The sequence below is a fragment of the Corvus cornix genome, chromosome Z (assembly GCF_000738735.6).
Source record: "Corvus cornix cornix isolate S_Up_H32 chromosome Z, ASM73873v5, whole genome shotgun sequence".
Classification (NCBI taxonomy): domain Eukaryota; kingdom Metazoa; phylum Chordata; class Aves; order Passeriformes; family Corvidae; genus Corvus; species Corvus cornix.
Window position 1 is genome coordinate 2,414,091 of NC_046357.1, and position 26,194 is coordinate 2,440,284.

General features: G+C 38.3%; 1 protein-coding gene across 9 annotated transcripts in view; it reads right to left on the reverse strand.

The window, feature by feature from the left end:
• MAST4 (microtubule associated serine/threonine kinase family member 4) overlaps positions 1-26,194 on the reverse strand; it is a 286,598-nt gene that overhangs the window by 70,611 nt on the left and 189,793 nt on the right. For 8 of the 9 annotated variants that reach the window (XM_039566713.1, XM_039566712.1, XM_039566711.1 and 5 more), the window contains one exon: positions 7,805-7,893. In XM_039566713.1, the coding sequence (XP_039422647.1) occupies positions 7,805-7,893 (89 nt within the window). Of the gene's footprint in view, positions 1-7,804; positions 7,894-11,378; positions 11,465-26,194 lie in introns of those variants that run through there. The other variant, XM_039566717.1, reaches the window with a different exon arrangement.

Here is a 26,194-nt window from a genome sequence, read left to right on the forward strand (position 1 = left end):
TCTGTATCTTTACTGTCTTTCCCTCTTTCTCCTTCTTCTAATTCCCTCTTCTTAGGATTTCTGAATAACTTAAAATCAAACAGGCTTAGTGTTTGCTAGGTTGAATGGACCAAGTCAACGCTTTGAGAAGTGTTTCATGCTGACTGAATGTTGCACTAAATCTTTTCCCAAGTTCTTTGATTTTTCTAAAGTTGCCAGTGAAGTTTCTTTTTGTTGTTTTGACCTCTTGAGAATATCTTGTCGGTATTTCTCCCATGTGTCCAACTCGGGGTACATGAAAAACCCTACGCCCTTTTAAAAAACCTCATTGAGCGAGTTGTTTGGGGCCTTACATTTTAAATGGATTTATTTAATCCCATAGAAAAAGTCAGGTTCATCCCTGCCATACCTGGTAGACAATTCTTTAAGACCCCTCATGTTCCAGTATATATGGCCAGCATGTGTTTCACTTCCTATTCTATGAAGGGGGAAAAAAAAAAGGCAGCTCTGACTGGTTTAGATGACAATACCATCTTCCAGTCTTCTATTTCTAAGGAAAGCAAGTAGTATCTTTCAGTCTTCTATAGAAATCTCCCACATTCTATCCTACCAGCCCTTCTCCCCACGTGATCCCACCTGAACATTTATGACCATAAACATATGCAGTGTTCCAGATGAAATCTAACCAGGACATTATACAGTGGCATGAAATCTTCCCAAATTAAATTGAAAATTACTTCCTTTATACATCATCTGAGACTTCATTTTCAAATGCATTAGACTGGTCCTTGCAAACATCATCTTATCCAGAAAATGCAGTCAGATCCTTACCTAAACTCCTTATAATAGGTGAGTTCACAGCTCATCATACGACATTTCTGTTACGGGTCTTCCCAGTACAAAATGCTGCATATTGCAATATAATTTCATACTTTTTTATTCCAGTCCTTGAGATCACTCACTTATTTCAACACAGTTCCCCAATGCTATTTCATACTGGATGTCTGCCAAATTTGTATCAGCTACAGAAATTTTATGCCAATGTCACTTATGAGAAGAATAAAAAGGTTTGGTCACAAAAACAAAACCTGAGGACTCTACTGATAACCTCCGCTCCCACTTTATAATATTCCTCATTTTAGCACAAGCCCTGTCTTTATCCCCTTAAACAATTTCCTACTTACAATTCTTGTCCTAGGCATCTCAGTAGCACTACATGGAATATTATTAAAATACAGACAAATAAAATTTACAGCATTGCTCCTAACAGCTAAATCTTGCTCTTTCAGCAGATACAATTAAAAAGCACCACATGTGACTATTAATCATTAGGGGTTAGTATCACCCACATGAACAAGCTCCTGTGACTGCTGAGGTGGGGACATCTGAATGCCCTGACTTGCTGAGATTATAATCATTCACTTTGCAGGCTGGGTGGTGCAGATGACCTGCCTACACAGCATCAGACAGTCAGCTAGAAAAGCCCATTAATGACATGGGTACCAGGTACCATCCAAGTTAATGCTCCAACTCAGTTTCCCACAATTCTCAATGTATTCAACAGCTCATGGAAAAATTAGAAGTACTTTTCAGCAGGTTCCACCAGCTTCCAGCCCAAATGCTAAAGGTAAAGGATGTCCAGACAACTAACCTAAGACAGCTGCTAATAATTATGAAGGTTTGAGCCTAAAGACATTACCTGGCATGTTTTCCATTTTTGCAAGAAACAGAAACACTTTATGTAGTGAAAGCTGATACTGTGTGATCTTTACATGTATGCATAAGGCATAGCAAGAGACTTCAGCTGCAAACTAAAGTCTGACTTTCCAGACACAAATTACCTCTGCAAGTAGCTACAGGTTGGGCATAGAGCAAAATGGAATTGCATATATTGTATTAGCAATTAACATACACAACACAGATATATATTACCTGCTGTACACACTGTCTTTTTCCTGTCCCCTTTATTATCCTCTCCACACAAAGACCTTACAACTCTCTGTGTGCTCCCAAGCCTTGGACTACTTACTGCACTAATAGCTCTTTACTGTAGCCCAGGAGCTTTTATGGTCACTGTTGCTTACAAGCAAATCTGCCCCTTCCCTGACAAGTGCTACTCCTGCACTACTTGTACTCTGCTCAATCTACTTACTTCATCAGTGTGGTGCTGTCTCACTGCCTCTCCTATCTGACATGAATCTGAGTATGACTGGGATGGTTAGGGTTACAGTTAAAAAATTCCACGTAAGTATTCAGTGTTTGTCCAAATCAGCTTGCATCTGTCAAGATTAACAACAAACTCCCTAGGAACCATCTTCTATTACCTCCAGAGCAAACAATGAACACTGGGGGGAAGGGGAGGAATTTCCCTGACATCTCTGTATTAGACCTTCTCATATAGGACAATTATTATTACCCTAAAACTGGGCCACTGGTCATCCTCAAGAAAGTCTATCTAAACTAAGGAATAGCTGGTGCCGCCAGTTCAGACTGCATCTGGAAGAAAAACGGGACTACAAGGAAGAACATGGGTATAAAATGCACCTTGAAGAAGTATGATTACATCCAAGATGCTCTTCCTCTAAAACAGAAAAATCCTATTCACATCCGATCTGTTTTGGCTAACTTGAATCCAGTTTATATTAAACAGGAGCTACCTGAGCTCTTCAGGAGATCTGAAGTAATGGCAAATTGTTTCCGAAGGTGCAGCCAGACCTCTAAATGACTGCTCTGCAGATATCAAAGATGAAAATACTCTTGAGCAAAGCCACAGACACTGGCAGAAGTGCTTATGCAGTGCACTCTAAGAGAGCTCCACCTTGAGATTCTGGAATATACCTTCACTCACTTTGCTACACTTGACACAGAGGACTCATAGCACTTTTTTGCCCTCAGAGATGGGAGGTCACAGGGGAAAAATACCCAAGTAGCTTAAACTAGTGGTCCAAATAAAACCATCTCAAGTAAGACTTGCCAACAGAGGTAACTAACTACGTATTTTGCTTGCTCTCGATAAGCAATGAATTAATGTCAAAGGGAAAAAAGGTTGTTAGGGAATCCAAGGGTGTCCTTACAAGGAATGAAAATACTCGCTTCAGATACCTCTGGGGCAATGTATTCCCAAGCAATGCGAACAATCTCATCAGGATTATACAGAAAGCTGAGGGTAACACTAAAAACTATCAAGATGATAAATAAACTAAGTTGATCCTGGGTGGATTTTCAAGAATGTGACAATTTTGATTCCATTCGACTATAGTCGAATAGTCTAGAGTAAAGAGCATACTGATTTTGGCCGAGATAAGAATTTTTTTTGTCGTCACTGGTACAGTACTGTGTTTTAGGTTCAGCACAAGAGTAATGCTGGTAGCACACTGATGTTTTAGTTGTTGCTGAGCAGTGCTCACCCTAAGCCAAGGACCTCTCAGTGTCCCATTCCCTGTCAGTGAACACGTGCGCGAGACACTGGGAGGGAGCATGGCCAGGAGAGCTGACCTGAACAGGCCACAGGGATGTTCCACACCACAGAACATCATGGCCAGAACGTAAACTGGAGGGAGGTGGTCAGGAGCGGCTGGCTGCTGCTGGGGGTTGGGCTGGGCATTGGTCAGGTGGTGAGCAACTGTACTGCGGATCACTTGTTTTTCTTGGGCATTATACACGCACTCTCCTTTTCATTACAATTATTGTTGTTGTTATTATTATCTTCAGTAGTAATATTATATTTTAATTTGTTTTGTTTCAATTATTAAACTGTTCTAGTCTCAACTCAGGAGTTTTACTTTTCAGTGTTTTTCTAATTTGTCTGTCTGCTGTAGCAGGATGCTGTGAGTGGGTGAGCAGCTGCATGGTACTTAGTTGTTACTGCAGGTCCTTATCCCTTTGTTGTGCTTTAACTCCAGCTGGCAACTAAGAATGCAAACTTAGTACAAACACTAAGAATCTAGTCCACTTTAATAACGGCGATTAACGGAACTCTTTTCAGTAAAGGCAACAGCAGACTCTCCCCAGAGATGGATGGAGCTCCTGAGAGTAGGGAGTACAATAGTGGGATCCAGTACCCCAAGAAAAATAGATCTGTCAGAAAAAAGTATTGATGGTATGAAACAAGAAGCCAAAATGGTTTTAAAAGAGCTTGAACAATAAGGGTCATGCATAATCTATCCATCTTTCCATCTGAATGACTCAAATCATAGCAGATGACGTCTTCCATTTTCCTGTTTCATGGAATCAGGGAAGTGCCCAACAAGAAACCTCTGGGCACTTCCTTTCCACAATCAAAGGAAAGTGACTTCAGAGTATGTCCAGACCTTGAAAGCAGCCTCAGAGATCTCCCTTCCAGTTTCTCACCTTAAAGCAAATGTGATTGTTCTTAAAACTATGTCAGAAGATAGGCCACGGCAGGGCTATCTGATGCCAGTCTGACATACCAAGCCCAGTTAAATTTCCAAGACATGAAAAGACAGTAAAATGTAATCTTGCAGCATATGAACAGAAATAATGGAGTATCATAATTTCTGTCCTAAAATGATATTAAGTACACATCATGGTTTCCAAGCATATTTCCAAGCAAATACATGTTTCTAATCACATTTAAATGAGAACTGCCAGACAGAATTCTACTTGACCCAGGACTCAGCTGGCTGACATGAATGTTCTGACTCTCTAGGCTCAAAATAGCTCCTCTTCCTACTACAGAGGACCTATAAAACACTACCTCTCCTTGCTCCAGAAGAAGAAAATTCTGTGTTTTAAATGATGCCCTTGAGGACCCCAAGGAATGGGAAGGTAGGATGAAGGGACTAGAACCTTGTAAAGTGGCCACACATCTCCGCCGGTGCTTTTGATTTAACTCAAGGAAGCAAGTTAAGCTTTTTCTAAAGCAGGAAGCAAAGTAACAAAAACAGACACAATAGAAGTAAGAGAAAAGAGGACCGAGAATAATTCCCAATGCATGTTTACAGATGTTGAGAAGGTGGAACGGGAATTAAGCAGCCAGGAAAGTTGACAGGACAGTTGGTAGGTTTGTTGCAGCCTCTCTCCTACACTCAAGAGGATTGCTGCACAGAACTGAGTAAGAAAGAGTGACCCAGCAAAAGGTGCAATGTGATGAAGCTAAATGTTTCCAGTACCACCTATCCTAGAAGAATCCTCAATGGCTGAAGTTCCTAGCTTTCTCATCAGTTAAACTGAGTCCTGTAAAAGGTAGATACAAGAACCAGTATTTTCCTTTGACAACCCAGCAACAAGAAATTGTGCAATGGTCTCACAAAGTTACATCAGCAGTTAGCATCCACGCAGCCTGCTCCTGAGCCAACACTCACCTGGGGAGATTGCTTGAATGAAACTGAACTCTGAAAGCACGCAAGAAAAATTCCTTCAGAGCAGGTGCTCTCCAAAGTCCTCCAAATTCCGCATAATCTCACAAGAACATATTTGTCAAAAATGTTATTACCACACTTCAGCCAAGAACAGGCTGATGAATAAACCTGTTTTCAGTAAATGCAACCACTGACACCTCGCTGCACATTCAGCTTACTACATGCTCCTCAAGGGCTAGAAACTCTTTTGTTTGTCTCTCCCTCTTCTGTTGCTTCCTCCTCCAACACCAAACATTAGTAAGAAATACATGAAGGTTTTAGAGGATCATCTCCAGTCTCTCAGAGACTTATAGCTTGAGGTACATGTTCCCGGTAGATGATCTGGCTGTAAAGTAGCAGGCTGTAAAGTAAAAACTTTCCATTTAAGGAACTTTTCTAGGAGAATCTCAGATTCAGAAAAGACCCTACAATCACATATAGCTGGACAGGAGATATACCAGGTTCTCTCAGTGGAGTCAAGGAGGCCTCTCTGACTTGGAGTAATCCCTCTCAGCCAAGGAGGGGCAAGAAGAATAAACCCAGCAAGCTGTACAGCACACACACCCTCTACCACACTTTGCAAGGAAACAGGCCTTCAGTACAGGCCACCACAGAGAGCAGCAGGAAGTGCAGTTTACATCTGGCAGCTCTGACAACACAGAAATAGCAGTATCAATATAAATCCAGCCTCTTAAATCTGACATTACCATCGATTTATAGACATCAAACACTTGAAACACTTAACTCCTACTGCATACATAGACGAAAATTTTTAACTAAGGAAATTTGCATCTTTTTTTATTTGCGTGGCTTAGGATGACATTCACAGGGATTTGATGTACAGACTTGTCTAGGCACACTAGCTAGATGAGCTAGGAGCCAACGGTTGTGTGAATATTTACTATATTTAGCCATTCACAGAAGCAAGCTAATAATAGAGCTGGCCACGCACATGCAAATTTTCATCACATATATAATATTTACTGGTGCTGCTCAAGTGTCTAGCACACCTACCTTCAGAAGTATCCAAATAAGAGAACCTACTGTATTGCTGTCAAATTTCTGTATTACGTTTTTGAATACACAGTACATACTGCTGAGTTGATGCAAAAGGACCATTTACACTTGATCTGTCTTTTTACTTACAGAATTGGTTTTCAAATTTCAGAGCCACTTGACAGTAGTTGTGATATAGCAATATTATTTCTCTTTTATTGTTTGAGAAATCAATTCAAAAGATGAAGCAACTGGCTGAAAGCCTGAGTCCGCTGCCAGACAGGAACTTTCCAGCGTTTATCAAATACACAACCTATATCCAGATCCCAGGTGACATGTGCTGGCCAGTCCATACTTCTGAGTTTATTAGGCATCATTGGTCCAAGCTTCCCATTTCCAATCAGGTGGTATAGTCACTTATCTCAGCAGACACACTAGAGCAAGCATTGTTACTGCTTTCCTCAAGGCAGCACAGCACAACCAGACAGTTTTTATGGTGGCCACAATCTCCTCTTCTAAATGGAAATTTCTGCATTTGGGAGACCCGAAACAGCATTCCAGGATTTAATTTTTCACTTTCAAAACAGTCTGCACCATGTTTTCCTTTGTTTGTTTTAAATGCTCTGCTGCCTTGAACTCTTCACAGATTTTCACGTTGCCTGGATTCCTAGTTGTGACAGCTGCTTCTGAGAGTGAAAATCACCACCGTATTTTCTCTAACAATGCTGGCTTCCACAAGAAAACTGGAGACGCCTTAATATACTTCAAAAATTCATGTGAAGCTCTGCATCTCATCTTGTTTCACATCAACCTGAGAGCAGTCCTTCAAAGCATTCAGTGTCATTGATCACACAAGGATTAGTGTGGGGCTTTCATTTTGGCCTGCAGTTAAAGCCAATGCACCCTCAAAAATAAAAAGACAACAAACCTTTGTGGAAATGTGATTTGATATGCTAAAAATGTTCCTTTTAAAAAATTAAGACCATTATTATAAATAAAGTATTTCTTTATGGGCATTCATTCAAGCTTTAAGTGTTTCAGGTGCTACAGAAGACAAACAAAATTATCATCAATTCATTGCCATGTAAACTGAAGCACAGCAACTACCAGCAAAGTACCCAACGTTAAAAATCCTGGGGAGCAGAAGTACCAGGAACACAATGTAATGTGGACTCTACTACCTTTCCTACATGGTGCAAGCTACAGGAAGGGAAATGGTGGCGGGGGGAGAGAAAATCTATCAGAATGCAAGGTGGGGAAATAAAAAATAGCTACATGATCTTTTTGGACTGCTCCTGATCATAACACAGGATTTATGGATCTAAACAGAAAACAGAAATTTGGATGGAATGACGTGCAACTTTTTGCTATTACAAACAGTGAAAAGAACAGTAGAGTGTGTTTTCCTTCAGTTATAGAGACATCCTAAGAATTTCGTAACAGCAGTAGTAGCATAGTTATAAAATCACCTGTATGAGCTGAGAGTGGTGAATGAGGCCGAGGAAGAGCTGGAGACTGGCTACTGCCCATCAAACTCTTCCTGTTACTTGTTCTACAGCTGTGGGCAAAAAGAGAGAAAAGAAGACATTAGCATCAGAAATACAGCATGTAGCACATATGGGCATTTTGAGATTCTGCTACTGAGTTCCTTGACTTCCCAGTTTCCTATTAAAAATCAGAGCTATTGTTGTTTTTGTAGGCATGTCCAGGAAGTCAACGATCATAACAGATAATGGCAAAAACAGAAGTTTCCAAAGAAAATGCACCATGGATACTTTTCAGGCTTGCACGTTTGCTGTTCTCTGCGACGACCAGCATTTCCCTGTACAGTCATTTACAAAATATTCTTCTTTGGCTACAGCTTATTTCTCTGCCATATGCCTTTTACAAAATATAAAAATAAATACAATGTGAAACACAGTCTCGAGTTTACAGTCACCATTCAATGGCTAAACCTATTTCTGTTGCATGAACTGTAGCTTGAAATCACAACTAATGTTAAATCTTGCTCTTTCTTGCCAGAGAGAGCAGGATTTATCAATCTGAGAATGATATAATAATTATAAATCTAATAATTGAGATAAATTTCACATCTGTGCCTTCTGTCAATGGAATAGGTGATAACTAAGATGATGAATGCATTTTTAACTCATACATTTTTAATCTGCAAAGCCACTAATTTCCCATACCACAAGATCATTAAACAAGACAAAGAGTAAATTAACGCATCTATTAAACATGGGAAAGGAGCTGTTTTTCTTAAATACATCATATAGTTTTTACATATTTGTTGGAAAATTAGTTTTCTTTTTCGCCTCATTCTGCTACAAAGAATATTCTCACAAACATAAATCCCCGACACTCCAAACATTCATGCAGAAGGAAAATATTATCCTGAACTAAGAGACCTGAGCTGTGTATAAACTGCAGTGCATATGCTAATGTTTACAGCATTGCAATCAAAATTTTTCTGTAAAGACTTAGAAAAATTCCAAATTACTAAAATGAGATAAATTTATATGCAAAAGCATTTAATTATCAAAGCAGATTCCAAGAGAAGCAGATTCATATCTTGTTTGTAGATGTCTCAAAAGAATGGATGGAGTTTAATAGCATAAATAGTTAAGAAATACAGATGCAGAAGTACTCCAAAGTAATACAGAAGGGGAAAAAAAAAAGTCGAGGAAAAGCTAAGTATGAAATCAGTATAGAATATACCCACAACAGGGAAAAAAAAGTCCAACACTAAGACCACCCTCCCCTTGAAAAATGCTTAGTGAAGCAGCAAGAGTGCCACTCCCAAATCTCTAATAGGTTAATGCAAAGTCCATTTGCACATTACATTAAGTTGTGCCATATTACTTAATTATTACATTCAGTGATTTAACCCATGAGTGTACCATGACCTTTTTAAGAATGTACAAAATTATTGCAAGTTTCACATTTAGAGTACTGGAAAAGTCAAAATTTATTTAAAACATACACAGGCATTTTTAAGCCAAACAAAAAGGAGTAACTTTTTAAATGTGAAATTATATACCTATGGTTTTTACTAATCTGTCTAGATAAATTTCTACTTTTTTAATCATGGAACCTAGCAAATATTCCATATTCCATTAGACAACAAAGTTGTATTGTTTTCCTCCTTCTCTAAATTTTGTCCAGCTGAAGAATCATTTAATTCCTCTCTTATCTAAGAAAGCCAAAACTTTCCTTCCGGCTTCATGCAATGTCACCGTCTTTTTGCTAACTTTTCTCCCTTTATCTGCTACTCTTGTTTTAAAAGCTTGAATAACTGTTTCTTTGCAATTCTCCAATCTAAAATTGAACCCAGGAGAAACTTCTGGTATTCATTCGACATTCATTAAAAGACACACAGATTGCATCTATCCATGATGATGTGATGGTATCACTACCAACATCTGTGGTGCAGACTGGGAGAACCCATTATGTGACTTGAAAGCAGTTTTGCATGGCAAAAGTTCGGCATTTAAAGGACCACCACAACTCCTGTCACAAGAACGAAACACATTTGAAGAACAAAAATTTTAGATACCCTTCAGATTTTGCTCTTACTTATCACTCGCCCTTGTAGAAATGGAGACTTCTATCACTTTTGCCAGAATTTCCTATGTAAATAAACAAATGCCCTGTATTCACTTTTACATTAATGTCCAAACTTTACATTATGCAGGTGAATGTGCAATGTTTTTCACAAATCATTATCAAAGACATCTAATTAAACTTATCTTAGGGCGGTTTTTTTGAAGGCTTTGTATTTTTAATACTCTGGGGAGTATGACGCTATTACCCTCAATATCAAGATCTTACATAATGAGAAATCTTTCCCCCCTGCTGCCATTTCAAAAAAATCTTTGCTATTTGATGAGATATGGCTGCAGAGAGAATTCATCTTCTGTCACACTCAAATGAAATGTTCCACTGAGAAATAAAAAATAAAAGTTATGAAGTCTCCTCTATTTGCCTTACTAGTAAGGTAAGATGCAACTCACTGCACTGAAGGACAAATCCATGCTAGAGCTCTCACTGTAAGCTTTGTTTTTTCAGTTGTGCTTCACAAAGATTTTGAAACAATGTAATCCATCCCATATAATCTGTGAAACACAATTCCTTCCCCAAAATAATGCTATTAAAAGAGGCATTTTGTGGATGAAAAAAAAATAAACTTCAGAGAACCTTGAAAGATGATATAAGCTGCCAGAACACCGCAAATGGGAAGCAGGGTGGCACAAAGAAAGTATCAAAGCATTAGTTACTGAACTGTATTTAGCCTTGAAACAGCAATCTTCCTTATACAAAAGAATCTCAGAAGTTAAAACCATTCTGCAGACAAAATTGTTTTTTCTAGATCTCTGCACACATCGAGTAACTTTCCCCTTCTATTGTCTTCATAAAACTATTCTTCTTCCATTCAAATCTGACAAGATAAACCACCTGATATGAGGCAGCCCTGAAATAAAGCCTCTTTGTCTGCAGGAAAGTTACAGCCACGCAGGAACACTCTACAGGGATTGTAACTTAGGGAAACATAAACCTTGGTAAACCACAGAGCCCTAACCCTCAAAGTGCAATTCTCTAAGCCTTGAATTTCATGTTGTGATCAGGTTGCACACCAAGAAGAGACTTGCATGACAGGCAGCAGGTAAGACGCAAAGCTTAGAACACATTTAAAAAATAAAAAAAATTTAAAAAAGAGAAAACCTTTTTACAAGAAGAAAAAGAGCAAGGGAGAACAAAAGAAAAAAAAATCAAGTCACATTTAATAATAAGTAAACTTTGGGGTGCACACAAAACTTGAACAGGACAGAAACTTTACATTTGTTGCCCTTTGCCTTCTTCTCTGTCCCACGTAGATCCTTCCTGGACTTTATTCCTCCCGGGTGACTACGTATCTGGAAGTCATTGACTTTGCACTGTATCAGTACTCCCCTGGACAAATGGCACTGCTCCTTATCTTAGAATGAAATTCATGATTTCCTACTTGTTTCCCGAATCCACCCTCCCAGACAGGTTCTGTCTTACCTCCTGCTCTCCGTCACTGACACTCCTGCCCACTCACTCTTCTCCTCCCTATCCTGACACTTCTCACTATGTCTCACTGTGGGGGAATTCCTCCTTCACTCCAGCTCCAGTATCACTTCCAATGCATTAACTCCAAGTCACTGCTCCAGCTGCTACAGACAATCAATGCTTCTGATGAGAAGCACTCAGGATAAAACAAACAGAAGACACCACATAGAAAGTGTTTTTGCTGAACTTCTTTTGCAACAAAGCTAGGGTGAAGAGCAGCTGCTGAAAGATGCAATCCAGTTGAGAAAAGCTTGATTACTTTGCTCCTTAAATAGCCACAATTCTTCCCTTATCAGGCAAAAGCTATTTGGGTATAAATGAGGGGAACTGTTAGACTGAAATCAGCAAAGCACAAGACCCAAGTACTAGTAAGGCTGTTAAAATAGAGCTGCATTCCACGATCTCCTGGAAACACTAAACAGAATAAAAAGCTGAAGCAGAAATGCAGTGCTTCTAGGACAGACAGTACTTCATCCAAAACTGAAATGCAGGTTTCCCAACACAGTAATCAAGAAATGACAATAGTCGTGGAAGATATGCACTGAAATGGAAATTTTTGCCTCTGAATGAGGGCTAATAGATGAGCAAATTACTGGCAGTGAAGGTTAATCACTTTCATTTATTCAAAAAAAGTAGGGAAAGCAGACTATTTTGTCAGATTACCACTTGCCATGCTTTTCATAGGAAATATGGCATCAGCCTTAATAATTTATAATTATTTCATTCCACCATCCTCAATTATTAATATTTACACTTGTAATGAAGATGGATTTGAACTGTAAGCTATTACAACAGTTCACCACCTCTCACAGGCTATGCTGAGCACAGCACTACTCCACAATGCACCATCTTAATTCTGGTATTAGTGTAATCTATAGTGGTTTAGCTGGAGGCAAAGATTAGAAGAGGATTTCTCCCATTCTAAGAAGAAGCTGTTACAAACAAATGGTTTTACTTGCTAATACAAGTGCAAAGAAATGAAGCTACTGCCATACCCAGAATGCAAGGCCTAACCAGGTACACAAGAGACACTAATAATGCAAGATTAGCCCTCCCATAAAAGCTCTAGGGATAGAAAAGGTGGCTGTAATTTCTCTGGTGTTAAAATTGCATACCCCAGCAGGAACATGCTGTCCCTAGCAAGACTTGAGATGTCGTGACTTTGTTTATACAGGAAAGTTAAATTTAAGTTATATTCCAATTATATTTAACTTGTTATGAAAGTAGCTAAGCTATGACTTCATAGTTATTATCTTCAGCAACACCAACACTGAAGAGTCATTGAAAAGCACACACAGCAGTTACAAAAACCCAGAATTTTTAAAGTGAGGAATTTAGTTTGGTTTGTTTCGGCTTTTTGTCTGGTTGGTTTGGTTTACTTTGTTTTTAAAGAAGAAGCCTTCTGCATTAAAGAGCAGTTCAGTAAGTACTTCCAAGTGCTCCAGAATCCAGACAAGTTCTGTGGGATATTAACTGGAACAAATGCAAAAAGCAGCTGCCCTGAAAAGATGACGCACACCGATACTGCAGCAGCTTCCTTGTCAAAAGCAGCCTTTAAGCTTGTATTTGATGAAGCATCTGCAGACCTAGAAAGCCAAACTAACACACGGCCCACACTTAATGCCAGTTCACACCTAGACTGCTTTATGAGAGAAAATAAACTGACCAAGACTGTTCCACACTGAATACTGCAGAATTAAGAGTTACACTGGGACAGTCAACAGACTCCATCCCACGGTAATCATTGCTACCCTGTTCCAACTTACAGGTACGAAAGACTAAAGAATAAGGAAGGAAAGGTTTACAATTTTGAGAGATATTTCCTAGATTTAAGTAGTTAAATTTTCAAGGTGATACAATAATTGAGAGAAGTGTGCAAACCACCTGAATGCAAGTAAAATATAGCATCAGTAACACCCAGAAATTTCATTTTATTCTTTTAAAGGCTGTCAGTATTTCATGCTCATATCAATTTATTATCATCTAGCAGTATTTTCTGATATATTTTGGCTATATGTCTGCATATACACTCTCCAAATCTGGTATGGGTATACAGACAAGTATATAAGCACATACACACATACATTAATATTTACATGCATAAAATACATGCATATATTTATATAAATATGTATCTCTAAATTCCTACATTTACAACATTGCACATACAGCCAAATGTTCTACTTACTTACACATCCCCTCTCTGTGAGGAATTATTCTCCATCAGTCTGTAACGAGCTGTGAAAAATGGGCTATTGGGATTTAAATTTTAAGTGTTATAATGGAGGGATTCAGATTTTCTTCTTTTGTATGTAAGGTTTAGTCAATTTAAGTAAGGCAAGCTTTAGTCTGAAGAAACAAGAGTGCTGTCAAAACATAATGAACACGGCACAGCAAGATGAAGTGTGCAGCTGCTGGGCAGCCCTAGTTTGGTGGTCTGTCTCAAACCTTCGCAACACTGCATTAAGTGCTTCAGTTCTGGCTATTGGCCAGGTAAACATGGGCAGTAAGCCACAGATAGATCCTCTCTAGGTACTCAAAAATGTGCATGCAACACCCTTCTCTTTACCATTAATACCAATTACCAGCATGCCACCATGTCATCAGAACTTCACCTTTCCTCAACCATACAAGAGAAGAGACTTCAGTATTTTTCTTCATATTTCTAAACAATAAAAATCTACAGGGAAAATAAAACATAAAATGCAATCAACTAGATGTATGATCACCCTTTCCGTGGACTGCCTAAAGGATTCAAACACATGCAAGACAGCATCACTGCAAAAACAGACACCAGGAAAAAGCACAGAACTGCGAAAACATCTGCCAAATCTCTAACAGTCAGACCTGAGGGAGACTGTCACAAAGACTTCTTATACTGTAGAGGGCTTCTCAGTCTCATTTAACCCAGAGCATTACAATACAAATAAGCAGATCCTTAATTATGCCTTCTCAACTGAACTTGCTAGTTGGATGTGTTCAGTGTATTCAGTTTCAGTGACTGCTCTCACTTTTACTCTAGTCAATTTTGATCCATAATTTTTCTTCTTCTTGCATAGGAGAATAATCAGTAGTTACAAGAAATCAGAATTTCTTCTACTGAATTAGAATGGTGTACTTCTGTCTGTCCTGACCCTTCCTAAACTTACATAATTAAATATTCATCTCTATAGTAACAAAAAGAGTACTAAGCTAACTACTAACTTCACAGTCGTACAAAATTAATAAATTAGCTGCACACAAGTTAAAGTCTGTAATACAGTCAAAGTGAACAGGCAGAAGAGTGCTGTCAAAAAGAATGCTCAGGACCATAAACCAGCAGGTCACTGGGCAATTCTGTGTGTACAGTTCTGCTTTATTATACATAAAATGACATTTTTGCATCTTCACATCATACAACCCATTGAGAACATGATATCAGGATCATTTAAAACCCACTGCTTCTTGAATTTATAGCTTATTTAGTATTCTGAGAAGGGAAATAAACCAAGTTATTAGGTGAACACCATGTTTGCTATCATACTGAGAAATTTAACTAAATTCCTTGATACATAAATGTTATCCAAAATAGAAAAGTAATTAGGAAGCTAGCACCAGATTTAGCGGAAAAACATGTGGGGCTGGCCTAAATTACTGCTAAGTATGCTTATCTGTATGCTACATAATTCAGAACATTAAAAAAAAAAAAAAAAGGAAAAAAAGTAACAACAAACACCCAAACCAAAAACAAAAAACCCCAAAAAACCCAAAACAAACAAACAAAAAAACCACCAAGAAAACAAAACAAAAAACCGAAACCAAAACACACCCGCACAACAACAACAAAAACCAAACAAACAAAAAAAAAAGGCTAAGTGGAAAAACCCCAAATCAGTAGCCACTGTGATTGGTTTATAATATTTAACAAGTGCTATCTTAAAGAAAAGTGCCATACATCACACCTATTAAGACCACAGCATCACTAGTTTGGAGGTGTTAACCAAACGCAGGGCATAGTAGATAACCCTGCAGAAACTGTTTGCATTAGATAGGAAACACCCTATTTACCAGAGGGCGTGCCTATCCAGGCTGCAGACAGGAGGTTCAAAAAAGAGGCCTCCTTGTGCTTTTGGGCCATCCCCTGCAGTTTACATCAACCCGTATCACACCAGATTCTGACTACGGCCTCCTGGCACATCTCTTGGGCTGACAGAATGCAGCCAGACATTTCCTACCAAGTTGCGGAGGCCAGGCTGGGGGCAGGATGCTTCTCACTCTGAACTGCTGCTGGTTGTTCACAGCTTGGGAGAAACTGAGGGAGCACATGGAGGAGAGTCAGGATGTAGGATGCCATTTCCTCCGGAGCCTCCACTCCACCTCAGGCTGGTATGCTGTCTGCCAGGCTGTAGTACAGACACTGCCACAGGAGATGCTTGCCACTGGCTCTATCCCTTGCTCAGGAGCTAGGCTGGGGCCCTGTCACTGCTGCTCACAACACAAGCAGTCAGACTCAGCGGCAGCTGAGGGACCTCCTCCTCACCCTTCCATTCCCCCTGATGAGAACAATAATCTTTTCCACTTTTACACTGAACAGAGCAGTCAATACAACGGCAACTTTTACCCAGCCAGTGCCTTCAAAAAAAAACCCCAAACAAAACCAATAAACAAACGGGTCCTGTCCCAGCCATATTTCCTTTCAACAACATCCATATCCAGATTCAAGGACTAACCACAGCCAGTTCCCAGGACACTTCAGTACTGCCAGGGAGCCAAGCACATATCCTGAGCTTTCTCTAACTCCGGTTGAAACTGAGGACGGCAGAGTTCAGAATTTAGATAAAACATGGGAGTGTCGCCAAATTACAGACCAAAGACCTGTTTGTCCAGTTACCTACCACAGTGAAACCTTGTTCACCTTCTCTCCTGCCTTCTCATTCTGTTTTCCCCTTAGACCTACCTCCTCTTGGGCTTCTTTGCTTCTTACTTGCTTGGAGCACCACTGTTCCTAACTTACCATGTATCTAGGGATCGGCAGGTCAGGATGATAAGCCATACAGGCCTCTCCATAGCAGCGAGCACATTCCCCAAAATGCATGGAGAGGAACTTTAAGGAGTGCTTCTCTTGGCTAGAAGTGTCTGCATGGTGTCAGTACTCAATGGATTAAAGTCTGCCACGTTTTGAAATTATGTAGTTACATGCAGCCAGCCTAAAAAGCCTACTTCCTTGGTAGATGTCTAAGAGACACCTCAAAAATGACCAAATCATTTCCAGCTGGGGGAAGAAAACAAGAAACTATTTAGTTTGCTCTGGTTCTTGCTATGGAAGTTGTGCTTCATCTTCCTTTCAACCTCCTCTGCTCATTTGTACCCATTAAAAAAATGTATACTGCCAAGGCTACTTTCACACAGAAGTCTACACAGCACCCTTTATCACACAAAACACTGTTGGCTTTGAACTGTACTCCAGAGACATGCCCCAGGAGAAAAGCCACTAAAAGACAAGGTCCTAGAAATACTTTTTTCCTACATTATTTTACAATATTTTTAGGACAGTTTTAAGGGTTTTTTTCCCCTTTGTTTTCCACATCCCTTCCCCACTCTTTTTTTCCCCTAATAATCTTTAAGTAGCAGAACTTAAGTAATACTAAAATTCAAGGGTAGAAGATTGGGAGTTGCTTAAACGAGATAGATTTTACATGGGTTTATGTTCTAATTCAGTAGTTCTCTTCTGGTTTAATCCCTAAAATAATTTTAATTATACCTGACTACTTTCTCCTATAATTCAGTAGAAATAACTTATTTTTACTCAAAAGAGTAGTAAGTCCAGACTCCTTCTTTCCTTCTTTGATAAATCTGGTAGCTCCGATTCTCTCAAAACTATGAGGGGCAGCACACGATGAATTAAATGTGTTGTCTTCAAAACTTTAGCAAATACTATCAAAGATCTAAGGAATGAACAGGTAAGGCATGTGACTGAAAGAAAACTATATAGTGGATCAAACACAGTAGTAGAAGAGTCTGAATTCTTTTATTATCACACCCAGTAGGACAAGAGTCTGAATTCTTCTATTCCTACTTGCACAGGATTCCCACTTGGGCAGGGAGAAAAACAAAGGTGGGAAAAGCATTTTAAAAGAGCATAGTCTCTAGAAGACACACGCTCCTACTAAGATAAAGTTACTATTTAACCTCTTGAGAACCAGAAGTGGGGATACACATCTACAGATTGGAAAGCACTTCAGTGATAAAGCACATTGCCTACTGAGCATTTGACATGTAAGGGAAATGAGCTTCATCCCTTCAGCAGCACTTTCACACTAATTGCTATTGTTTATCTTCTTCCTTCAGACAAATAGGACAGTTGCAAAATATTTGCAATAAATGCCTTATTTTAAACAATGCAACATAAATTCGCATCTTGTCTTTAAGGGAATCAATGCAATTAACAGGAAAAGTGGTCTTATTCCTTTTCCCTTCTCAGTTTTTAAAAAATGCCAGAGGCAATATTATATAACTGTCACATTTTCTATACAAGAAATATAAAAACTTAGCAATTAATATTCTGTCCTGCCTTTTGTTTGGATGTAAATAGTCAGTAATGCTTAAGCAGTTAATGCACTCAACTTAAGGAAAAAAGAAAAAAACTTCAAAAAAATTAAAGCCATTATTTAGGGCAAAATGTGGGTGTTTGAAAACTATGCCCTTTACTGGTTAGGAGACTGAATATGAACAATTAAGTGGAAGCCATTCAACCTCAAAACTACGTCTGTTCCCACAAGACCTCTGGCAACACCATCAGTGTCCCACATTTGAGCATGCACACATTGACTGCAGCTCAGAAATTCAGTATGCAAACAAAAGACACTCCTCTCTTTACTGAGACCCACATTCTCCTTCCCTCCCACTGACAGCTGACCAAAATTTTTTTAATTAATCATAATTAAGCATCTAGAAGCACTACTTTCCCAGGGGAAGGTGAAAAAAAAAAAAAAAAGAAATCCATTCACTGTGCCCATTCAGCTGTTGGTCTCTGTCGAGCCTGCGGCAGAGGGCATCAATTAATGCCAGCTATGGCAGCTTTCATGAAGCGGGTGCTTGTTCTGTAGCAACCAGACGTCTGCAAAGTTATGCTAAAATGTAAGCGACCAAACACTCTACAGTCATAATGTTAAGAGACCACTACACATATACCTGCAGCCAGCAAAGTGGCATTCCCCACAGTCATATGGAGCAGTAACAAATTAGAATCTGTCTGTACTGGAGTTCCCAAGCACAGCTATATCCCTTCAGCAGCAAAACAACAAATAATGGTTATAAAAAATGGCTATGTCTGATCTAGCTTTTTTCCACATTAAAACTGAGCTTATGTAACAGACATAGCTACTGATCATTATTTTTTATTTAACAAAGTTTAATGAGAAATTTAACAGAAAAAAAATTAAGTATGTGCCGGCATATATCTGACACCATTTACAAATGTACATTGATCTTTTTTCTCCCCACAAATTTTTATTAGATATACAGAATCCACACTTAAGAGTCAGCTGTGTATCTAAACTGGTATAGTCACATAAGCATATCTTCCTTCTAAACACAAAGTTACACCACAGGATAAAAGTCTTTTACTGGTTCAGAATTTCCCCAGAAGGAAATAAAAACGAATCATGAGAATACAAAGTGCCTTTTTCAACTGCAATTGTGTACTTAGAAAGCTGTGTCAGCAACATTAACTTGATACTATGGCTCAAATTATCACCCCTGTATAAAACCCAGCATGCAGACTAAGTCTAGGAGCAAACTTCAGCTCCACATGGCAATACACCTACTGAGGAAGGCAACCTATTACACACGCAGATCATCACACTGCAAAGTCACAGTGAGGTAATTGCAAACATCTGAATAATCTCTAGTGAAGCAATTCAAACATCTCCGGGCATAGTCATGAGTGGGGATGACAACACAAGGCCTCTGACATCCACTCACTATATATATATATATTTTTTTTTATGGTAATACTTAATCATCAAGCACCACACAAGCCAGGGAAGATCAGATGATTTATGTGTTTCAGTGTGCTGCCACAGACCTGCACTATATATACATGCACATTTATAGTATTAAAAATAGAATGGCACGGTACTGAAAAAAAGTTTCAGTGGCATATGCTTCATGTTTCAAGTGACTCAGTGAGGTCAGAAACAAGTTATCCAGGCCACTGCAAATAAAGTACTGATAAAGCATTCATGTTATGTCATCAAACATCCCTTCCTTCTGACATGCTATGCCACTTTAGTAATCCAAGTCTCTGAATCACAAACACCGTTCAACTTTAGAACCCCTTTAGCCGGTCCAAGATATGTTTTCTGCAGATCAAAACACCATAGTGCTGGATCATACAGGCTCTGAGAAGAAACAATGCATGACCCAGGGAAAGGCAAATCCTTCTCTGCAATGGTATACTTCAAGCTCCCTCCCACAGCTGCTGACCCAGCATGACTAGAACACAGTATGACTTTAAATTTATTCACATGGTTATGCCTAATGAAAATCCACTGAGTGAAACTGGAAAATTAGTAGCATCCTTCTAGCAAAACCAGTACACGTTCAGCAGTACAAGTTTCCAAGCAGAGCTGTAATGAAGTGAAACATACTTCCATGAATTAATCTGGCCCACAAAATCAACTTATAGTATGTCTTTACCAAGATTTCTTACTGTGAGTACAGTTTTACAAAGAACAGTAGAATTTCCACAATCAAGTAAAAATTATTTCTCATTTACATCTCTCCTAACCACTTCAGTGGTCAATAACACCTTATTCCTTCCTGAAAATCCAAAAACACAGAAACAAGACCCCAAAAAAAAAATTAAAATTACCTTGTATACTTCATATACTTTCTATACCAGACTTAAATCTATAGATCTATACATATCCTACAAGAATACAGGGAAAAGGCTAGGTCCATCTTAAACACAGTACAGAGTATACAAGCAATTTATGAAAAAAATCTTTTGCATGTACTTTGCCCTGTAAGAACACTCATACCAGTAAAGGACTATTTTACCACCAACGTAATGTACTAATTGCTCACAAATAGAAGTAGGTCACAGAAGATTCATGAAAGCAATTGCCAGTGACTCAGTGTAGAAGGAAGAAGAAAAGAAAGAAAATGAAGCAAGGATATGATTTATAGTGTGTAAATAGGTATGAGCTAACAGTGTGAGGAAGAACAATTTCACAATGAAGATTTGTTTAATTCACCCTGATGTGTCGAGAATGAAGTATTACATAAAATGACTAGTAAAGCAACATCCACCATAGAGACAAAAAAGCAAGCAGTGGTAATTATAGTAAACATTCTAATTCTGAACACATCAGTTAACTTACTGTCCACAGCCACGACAGCCCACAGCCCTTGTGACACAACAGCAGCAATAGCTCAGTGTCAGATCTAGCAGTGCTGCTGGCACTAACAAGAACCACCTGAGATGCTACAGGAAATACTGCTTGTCAAACCACGCAACACAAGACAGTTAACATCTGTTTTTTAACTTAACTGATTAAACAATATCTGCTTCAATACAAGGAGAACTGCCAACAAATTTGAAGGAGAGGAAACCAAAGTGCGTACATTGCTGTCAAGCTTTAAATTGTATAATGTAGTACATGCTGTCTTCAAGATCCATCTTCTGGATTCATACAGTGACTCAAATACTCCAAGTTTTCAGTGTTTGAGGGTAAGGGTTTATTATTGTTGGGTTTGGTTTTTTGCTTTGTGGTCTGACAGTTTTTCTTAAAAGTTCATGTTTCAAGCCCTATTTTGGCAATGGAGAGATTTAAGATGAGCAGTAAGTATCTAAAACCAGACAAAATTAACTTCTGCTAAAGTCAATTGCAAAATTAACTTCTTTATACAGCAGTAATTAATTCCAAATAAAAAGGAACACTAGCTTGGATGCATACGAAGTCCAACAGTCCAATCCAGTGTACAATCTTTCTTCTTTATACATCAATCTTCTCAAGAATTTTAGTATCCATAGTCAAAAATATCTCAAGGTTTCATAATCCTCCAAGAACAGATCTGTCTTTTGGCTGTCTATTGGCTTTCAAACTTCTGCTAAAACTCCACATTGAAGCAGCAATGTCTAGGACTGCAGCAGTATGACAGAGGGAGAAGTAAACTGGAACGGGAAATTTGTCTCAAAGTTGTCAATGAGGAAAGCTGAAATCCTCCTACAAAAGGTGATTTTATATTAAGTCTTGCTGTTCATAAGCAGTTCATTACACAAAAGCTGTTAACTTGAACAAGAACCATGAAACTTACATGAAAAACTTGAAAAAAAAAATCACACATGCTTCAATGGGTACATTAAAAAAATAAAAATGGGATCCATAATGACCAAATCTACATCACATCACATTTCACAAATTCTCTAAGACATATTACTATGCTGACAAGTAACTGTTACATGGACCAAGCAAAAATCAAAGAGTTTTCACACATTCTGTAAGCTGTACTGCCATGAGGTTAGTGTCATCATTACTATTCTAAGATTCACATCCATGATTTCACCACAGAAAACCGTCTTGCAGATTACCTGTCATCTCAATCAGCATGGCTGAAGAGAACAGAAAGCTGAATCTACAGTTTAGGATAAATTCAGTAATTTTCATAAAGGAATACCCTGTTCCACCAGAAACGTGCTTTGGCGTAACTTCCACACACTGTCTGACATAATGGAGACAGGTTCAAGTAGAACTACAACACTTGGCATTTTGTGATCTTCTGACCCTCTCAGGAGTAAGGAAGAATGCACTGAGAGGTTGAACACTAATTCCGTATTTCCTGTTTTTTGTAAAAGAGAAGCCCCAAACCTCTAATTTGGTTCAGTGATTGAATCAAACATTAGATTTTCTATTAGCATAAGCTCTAGCTCAGCTTTTCAAATAATCATTAGAAATTACCTAAGACTACATTCAGCTTGAAAACCAAATATAGGTGTACCTCTGAAACACAAATTATTGTCAGCAAAAGCCATTTTCTCAAATGTCTTAAGTATTAACGAATCAATACATTTGTTGGTATTATCCTTTCTTCAAATCATAACCACAAAAATCACGACTTTGAAGATATGAACTTAGTGATAAAGCATAAACATGAGACAATTTTAACATATCATATGCTTTTTAATCATCTCCCTTCTATAAATCCGTAACTAAACATTAAACCAAAATGATTTTTCAATCCTTCAAAAGCCTTGAGAAAGTCTGTGCAGGTAGGTAATGGTAACATACAGTTCAGGAGGGCTAGACAACTACTTGAATGTATATATGGGTGTGTAACCAATTAAAAAGTGACTGATCATTTTCTCAACCCAGCTTACAGAGCTCTGACTTGTTTTTATGGGGATATATAATCTCTTGCCTCACTGTGACTAGCATAAATTTAGCTGATACAGAAGAACAATGACAACGGAATATTAAAAAATGACGAATAAAAAAACCAAACCCAAGATTCTAACCGGCAAACTGGCATACAACAATTTGGTGAAAAACAAATGCAATCTCATAATCTCTTCCTTCCAAAGTGCTTCATTAGGTTCCACAGAACCACGGAGAGTACTTATTGAGTGACGCAGATTCTTTTTTTCTTCGTGTTTTATAGAGAAATATCATATCTCACACTCCTAATTTTTCTTTATTTTTTCTTTTTTTCCAATAAAGAAACCCAAACACAAGAATAGCAGCTTCACACCTATTTAACATAGGAAAGGTACAGTATCATTCTGCAAAAATCGTCTGAACTCCCAAGAGTTTCTGTAAGACTGAAGCTGGACTAACATTACATTACTGATAGTTCTAAATTTGATATTACATCTTAGCTACTGAAGCATTTCCCATTCAGAGCTCTAAAAAGAAGTTATAGTAATAATAATACCAGAAAATAATACTCTGCTTTTAAATTCTGACTACTCAGTATGTTACACCAGCCTTATTTTTGAAACAGATAACATAGTCACTCTCTCCAAAGGGCAAATTCTGATCTTCCTATTCACTAATGTCTCCCAGCACACTTTACCACAAGTAAAAAAGTAGAAACATGTCATTCACCAGTGTTGGAGACAGGAATCATGCTGCAATGTGATACAAAGCTACACGTCACATCCTTTACCAGCCTAGCGTTAATAGCCCAAATGCCTGCAGCCACACTGCCTCACGCTGCGATTTTTTCACATCTTGGGCTATGCAGCACTGGGCTAACCAGCTGCTGCAGGAAATGATGATCACCTCCGAGTCAGAGCTGAGCACACACCCTAGCACGGTGCTGCAGGGCACAGTGCTGTTTTGCAGATGAATCTGCGCTGACAATCACATGAGGTCATTAGAGATCATTGCTTTGAGTAAGCTAAATGCAGTCAAGCGCACACTTGTGAAGAAACTTACTGAACATTCTGAAACCAAATCAACTGAATGTCTTCAGTCCTGAGTTGCTCTTCAAGATCTCAACAAGATTAAAGAAAAAGTCCAATTATTTAGACAGCATATTTGTGTTAAGCAAACCCCTGATTACCTTAAACTTTTGTCCACCAATGCTGATTTAAAAGCAACTTTTCTTTTGATGGAATCAAACAAAAAACCTTCCCAAACTGATAAAAGTAAGTCTGTAACACACGGACAATGAAGTGTGATGAGGATGATTTCAGATTAAATTTAGCAATACACAGCTATCAAATCATGGGCCAAGCAAGTATAAAAAGTAGGTAAATTATACTGATAATCTTGTTAAAAGGTTACCACCACTGATGATGCAAAGAGAAGCATGGAAGTTCACTCTATTTGTTAAGGCAAATAAGTGGTGTGTGGCCACAGTAAAGATTAGAAGTCAATTTTTCACATTCAAGCAACTACATCACACCCTCACGACACATACAAATATTTTAAATTTTAAAAAGTACTCAGTATAGTTCAATACGGTCATTTTATAAATTCAGTGTGCTAGCAGAAGGGAAGGAAAAAAAAACAATAAGCCTTAAGCATAGAGACTACTGCCTTACAGTGTTACAGGAAGGTACTTTCCAGCTTTGTTCAAACACATCAAATCAATTGAAATTAATCATACATTATGTTTGAAATCACACATGCTTGAAAACCTTGGAAACCACTAAACTCACCAACTACAGTAACATTATAGCACATTTTCTATTCCACAATTAACATGCATCAAACGTGTGAAAAAAATAATCTGCAGTTTTGTTTTCTACATATCTTTTATTTTCTACAAGGACATATGAAAACAGAAAATTGTAGGTGCACCAAAGTATGTCCCTATAGCCATGTGGTTATTACTCACAGACAAAAAAAATCAACTATGCTACTACAGGTAGAAATAATGGTGCTTTTTGGTTGAAAAGTCTTTGGAATAAATGATTATGTGCTGCAGATGCTTTTACTCAAGATTTTACCTAAAAATAGTAACTGGATTTTTCTCTTTGTTCTCCAACACTGTACAATGATTTCAGACTGCAGCCTTCCTCCTTTAGGCTGCAATTGACTGAACTTTCAGAAACTCTGAAAAAATAGACAGCTTTGTCCCAAGACTTCTAAAAGAAAAGTATTTTGAGAGAAAATCTGTCATAACTGAGGAAACCCCACATTTTTGACTTTCAAGAACAAAACCACTTGGGTCCATCATGCAACAGAGCCCAGTGGAGAGAAGCATTATTACTTCTTATATATGCAGTTGTTCTAAGAGTCCTCATTGTTCTCCACAGGAACACAACAAATGACAGCCTCCACTCCAAAGAGCTTACACAAGCCCAAAAATCCAGGCCCAACACATAGACAAGACAAACATCTCCAACAGGTTAGAATAGGGTGTGGATGAGGTAAGGTGACAGAAAAGGGTGTGCTACAATTTTTGGCCATCAGGAAGAGTAATCAACTCACTACTCATCCGGCCCATTAGCCCATTAGCTAATTTAAGGTTTCTATTTGCATCACAGCAGAAGGATGCCTGAAGAAGTGATGTTCATAAAATGTTCATAAAGCATAAAACCACCATTTCTGCAGCCTTTGTTTTTGTTTGGAAAATGCCTTAGGTCTTACGAACACCATAGTCAGAGGGTTTGAGAAAAAGGAAAAAATGTGACACTGGTAAAAACTACTTTAGTACCCTCATAGTCACAGTCAAGACACAAAGACAGGAATAAATTCACATTCTACATGAGTCTCCTTTGTTCTCTACCTTTTTTATGAGGCAACAGTAGCTCTTACTTTTGACAGGACGTAGAAGAATACATTGCCTAATAAAGGTAGAAGCTAGTAAATTAATAGGAGTTGTTAACATAAAAAAAGGCAATTAAAAAGCAAATGCCTTAAAAGCAAAAATCTGATACTGCACGTCTTATCCTAAGAACATGAAGCACCACATTCCTTCCGCATCATATTGTAATGAATTGTCTTTTAACTACTTGTACTTCAAGTCCTATACTCACTTGTCTTCACTTATCTTTAATAGGTGTATTGATAATATTTTCTGCCTTTGCCCTAAACATGGTTAATGTCAAGTGAAATCATCAACTCATGCTTTTTGAGTTTTATATTTACAGAATCTTGGTATCTATTACAAAAGTGGTTTTATAAAAGAATACAAATTTTGTAGGAAAATAACCCTACAGCACAAACTGTTCAGGTGAAATGTCTATAAATGTATGAAAACTATTTCTATTGTTGCTTTTGGTTGTGCAGCATTATGTGCATTCCTGCTGTCACTTCAAAGAGGCCACTATG